This window comes from Mobula birostris, chromosome 1, assembly GCF_030028105.1.
Source record: "Mobula birostris isolate sMobBir1 chromosome 1, sMobBir1.hap1, whole genome shotgun sequence".
Lineage (NCBI taxonomy): Eukaryota > Metazoa > Chordata > Chondrichthyes > Myliobatiformes > Myliobatidae > Mobula > Mobula birostris.
The window spans coordinates 197565353-197569321 of NC_092370.1; the positions used below are offsets into that span (position 1 = coordinate 197565353).

Below are 3969 nucleotides of genomic sequence, written 5' to 3' on the forward strand. Positions count from 1 at the left end.
ACCTTCTCACCCATAAAGCATATTATATTACAAAGTTCCACACAATTATTGCCCATCTTTGTTGATCTATATTAGCTCATGGTATTAACTATTAATCTTTATGATCCCACAAAGTTTCATTCTTGCCACCATTCTCTCACTGCCCAGGTACTGACTGATCTGTTGAACGTCCATTATGGCTTCAGTGCAATGGTCCTTTGCTTAGAAAAACATGCAAACATGTATCACTGGCTCAAAGACAGTGTTTATCCTGTGGTTATAAGACTATTGAATGGTTCCCTAGTACAGAAAGATGGATTCTTGACCCACAGTCTACCTCAATGTGACCCTCCACCATATTAACTCCATGCAGTGCACTCTCTGTAACTATAACACTTTATGACAAGAATAAGGTGTTAGGAGGGGAGAGCTCATTGAATATTGAAAGTCTAGATAGAGTGGACATGGAGAGGATGTTTCCTATAGTGGGGGAAGTCTAGGACAAAAGAGCACAGCCTCAGAATACAAGGATGTACCTTTAGAACAGAGGTGAGGAGGAATTTCTTTAGCCAGAGGGTGGTGAATCTGTGGAATTCACTGCCACAGATGGCTATGGAGGCCAAATCACAGGGTATATTTAGTAGAGGTCGATAGATTCTTGATTCTTGAGAGAAGGCAGAAAAATGGGGTTGAGATGGAAAGTAAATCAGCCATGATCAAATGATGGAGCAGACTCGATGGGCTGAATGGCTGAATTCTGCTCCTGTGTCTTATGACCTTATTCTGCACTCTGTTATTGTTTTACCTTGTGCTAACTCAATGCACTATCATAATGAAATGATCTGTATGGACAATATGCAAGACAAGTTTTTCATTGTAACCTAGTGCATGTGACAATAATAAACCAATTTGCCAATTTGCTGAGCAAAAATGGCAGTCACACAATTTAATTTTAATTCTCCTCCTTTATTTCTTATTTCCTCCTGTCAACACCAAACTAAACATAAACTAAACATACAAGTTGTTGTCATTCGTCTAAGCTGAAACAGTACACTTTCACTTAATTTACGTAAAATTATCAAGAATTTTCAATCAAGAGATATTAGTGTATATGACCAAACAACGTAGAAAAGTAAAGCCCCTTATGAAAACTGCAAAATAGCACAGCTGTCATTGCAATGGTAATAAAATAAGATTTTTTTTACCCATTGAGATGACTTGTAATGGTCACATCCACCTTCTCCTTGTGCCCGCTGACTAGTTGATTTTGTTCTGGACAAATCATGCACTGAAATCAAATAATTGCAAATAAGATTGTGTACAATCCTCACAAAAGAGTTGCAAATCTTAAATTTAATTTTAAAAATCCACAAAAACCAGATACAAGGAATAAGCTTTCAAAAATTACGCACACTTGAAGTTTTTTCTTTAGTCCAAGATATAATTAAAACAAACCTAACAAAACCATATACTATTGTTTCATTAGAATCCAAATAGTGTATTAGAGTCCAATTAACAGTAAAAGACCATATCTCAAAGAATGTTTTCTAAAGTAGAAATTCCTATAACAGGACTACGTTACAACTTTTCTTCTTATAGTGCAAAAGCTCATCTTAAAGTTGAATAGAATATCAAAGAATAGACAGAGATTAGCTGAGTTTCAGAGAATCCCAGTGAAAGAGATAAGAAATTGGTGCCATGGAAAAGATTTTATGCTGGAGCAAATACAATGCTTTTAGTCTTTATAGTATTTGCCTGGTGAGGATATTTGCTCACCTAATCTGAAAATATACAATTAATGGAGGAGCCAGATGGCAATGAAATAGAGCTGGATGATAATACAAAAAAAGTGCACAATGAAACAGTAGCTGCATTTTCAGGTTAGCTGCAGGGGACCACTGGAAGCTAGGAAGAATTGATAATTGGTTTAATATTGTCATGTATATCAAGATACAGTGCAAAGCTTTTGTTTGTATGCCACTTGGCAGCTCACTCTGTAAATAAGTACACTGAGGTAGAACAGAAGGAAAATAAGAGAATGCAGGATATGATCGAGGATTTCTCCTTGTATGACACCAGTAATGCTGCACGGATGAGAAATGAAACCAAAGTTCAAAGTCCGCCATTTTTTTGTTCCTCATTTCTATCTCTCCAGCATCATCTTTCAGCAGTCTGATATCTAATCTCGTCTCTCTTTTACTCTTTATATATTTGTAAAAACTTTGGGTATCCTCTTTTATATTATTGGCTAGCTTATCTTCATATTTCATCTTTTCTCTCCTGGCTTTTTTTAATTGTAGAGCAGGTGATAAAATAATTATGGTGAAGAGGTAGATGTTTTAAGAGATTATAAGCTATGTATGTAAGCAGATTATCAATAAAAATTTTTTAAAGAATTTTAGTCACAAGAAGAAATGTAAAATATAAAACAATGATCATTCTAGTAATTTCCAACTGGGCAGTTTCACTTGGATTACACCATAACTACCTAGAATGTTCTAGTCACCACATCTTAACATTTTAAAATCTGAAACAGATTTATTTCACAATATTGAAGGATATGGAGCAAACAACATTGGGTTAGACTTCAATGACAAAGATTGGTATACACATTGTGGGTTGAAAACCCTGTTCCTGATTATAGTGTTTTATGTAAGACAGATCAATGGTGTTAAGATGAAGATTGGCTTTTCAATAGCATGACAGTCCCTCAAGTCTGAGGCTACAGGATTAATCCTTACAAGCTTTTCCCTACTTCCACCACGTCATCTTCAAGACTGGAAAATATGTCCTGATGAAGGGTCTCGGCCTGAAACGTCGACTGCACCTCTTCCTAGAGATGCTGCCTGGCCTGCTGCATTCACCAGCAACTTTTATGTGTGTTGCTGGAAAATATGTGTTTGCTTTTTAGTAGATATTGATCTTTGCCTTATCCTATTGAAAACTTTAGATTTAATGAAGTGATAACCCCAGAGGTTGGGGAATTTATCAGCAAATATCAAATCAATAACTTATTGCTTCAGGTATGTTTATGAATACCTTTAACATCAATTTTGCCACACTGCAAAACTTGAAAATTCCGACATGACAATACTGATAACAAGTTACAAAATAACTACACTTGTATACTGACTATCACCCATCGTGCAAATCAATCACTGGATGTCGTTCTATGTTTTACATTTTACCAAATTATCCAAGCTAACACATTAAGTGAAGAATTGTTATTAACCTTCAGAAAATCCTCCTCCTCCTCCTTCTGACACATCTGCAGCTGGTGCTAAAAGTTCAAAGCTTGCTTTATTTTCTGGCAGAGCCGGTGGGATGTAAACAAAGTCCTCCGCATGCTGCGGAGAAGTAACTCGACATAAGTTTTTTGCCGAAGTTTGGACTCCGCTCACAGTCCGAAAAGGGAAGGTGCGATTTTCTTCAAATACCTTCGCCATTTGCCCTTGTCAGCATCCAGTTCCTTTGGCTGTGGATATGCGTTCATAGGCTCTATGGGATCCAAGGTAAAACCTGCCGGGTCCCGCGTCCCAGCGATTTCTTCCCGCTCCTCAGCGTTACACGACCGCAGTTTCAAAATGAGTGCATTGTACCCAGCTGACTGTTAAATGCGTCGGGAGGCAAGTTTTCTCTCAATTACAGCAACCCACCAAGAGCTTCGTGAAGTTGCTGTGCTCATCCCGTCCCCGTTGCCCAGGGAATAGACACTCTCCGCCCAGTCAGCCCAGAGCGGGGTTTTTCTCTGCGTTTCGGACAGCACCACCGCCGCACCTCACTTTTAGGTCCCGGATCGTTCTCTGCAGCTCGGGCAGCCACCTCAATGTGAAGTCCCGGGGGCTAAGGCCAGACCTTTCTGCCCGCTGCTGCAGTTGGGCTGAAGATCGGGATTAACATTCAAAAAAAGTCTCGCGCCGCATCCGGGTCTTGAACCTGACGTAAAGTTACTCCCTGACTCAAAAGTGACTTTCCATCATCCACCAGTTA

The 3969-nt window shown here is 38.8% G+C and overlaps 1 protein-coding gene across 1 annotated transcript in view; it reads right to left on the bottom strand.

Moving 5' to 3' along the window:
- kiaa0586 (KIAA0586 ortholog) overlaps window positions 1–3901 on the bottom strand; it is a 551477-nt gene extending 547576 nt beyond the window's left edge. The window contains exons 1-2 of the mRNA XM_072267986.1: window positions 3212–3901; window positions 1185–1267 (exon numbers count right to left, since the gene is read on the bottom strand). Coding sequence (XP_072124087.1) covers window positions 1185–1267; window positions 3212–3425 — 297 coding nt within the window. The 5' untranslated portion in view covers window positions 3426–3901. The remainder of the gene's footprint in view (window positions 1–1184; window positions 1268–3211) is intronic.
- Between the last annotated feature and the right edge of the window lie 68 nt (window positions 3902–3969).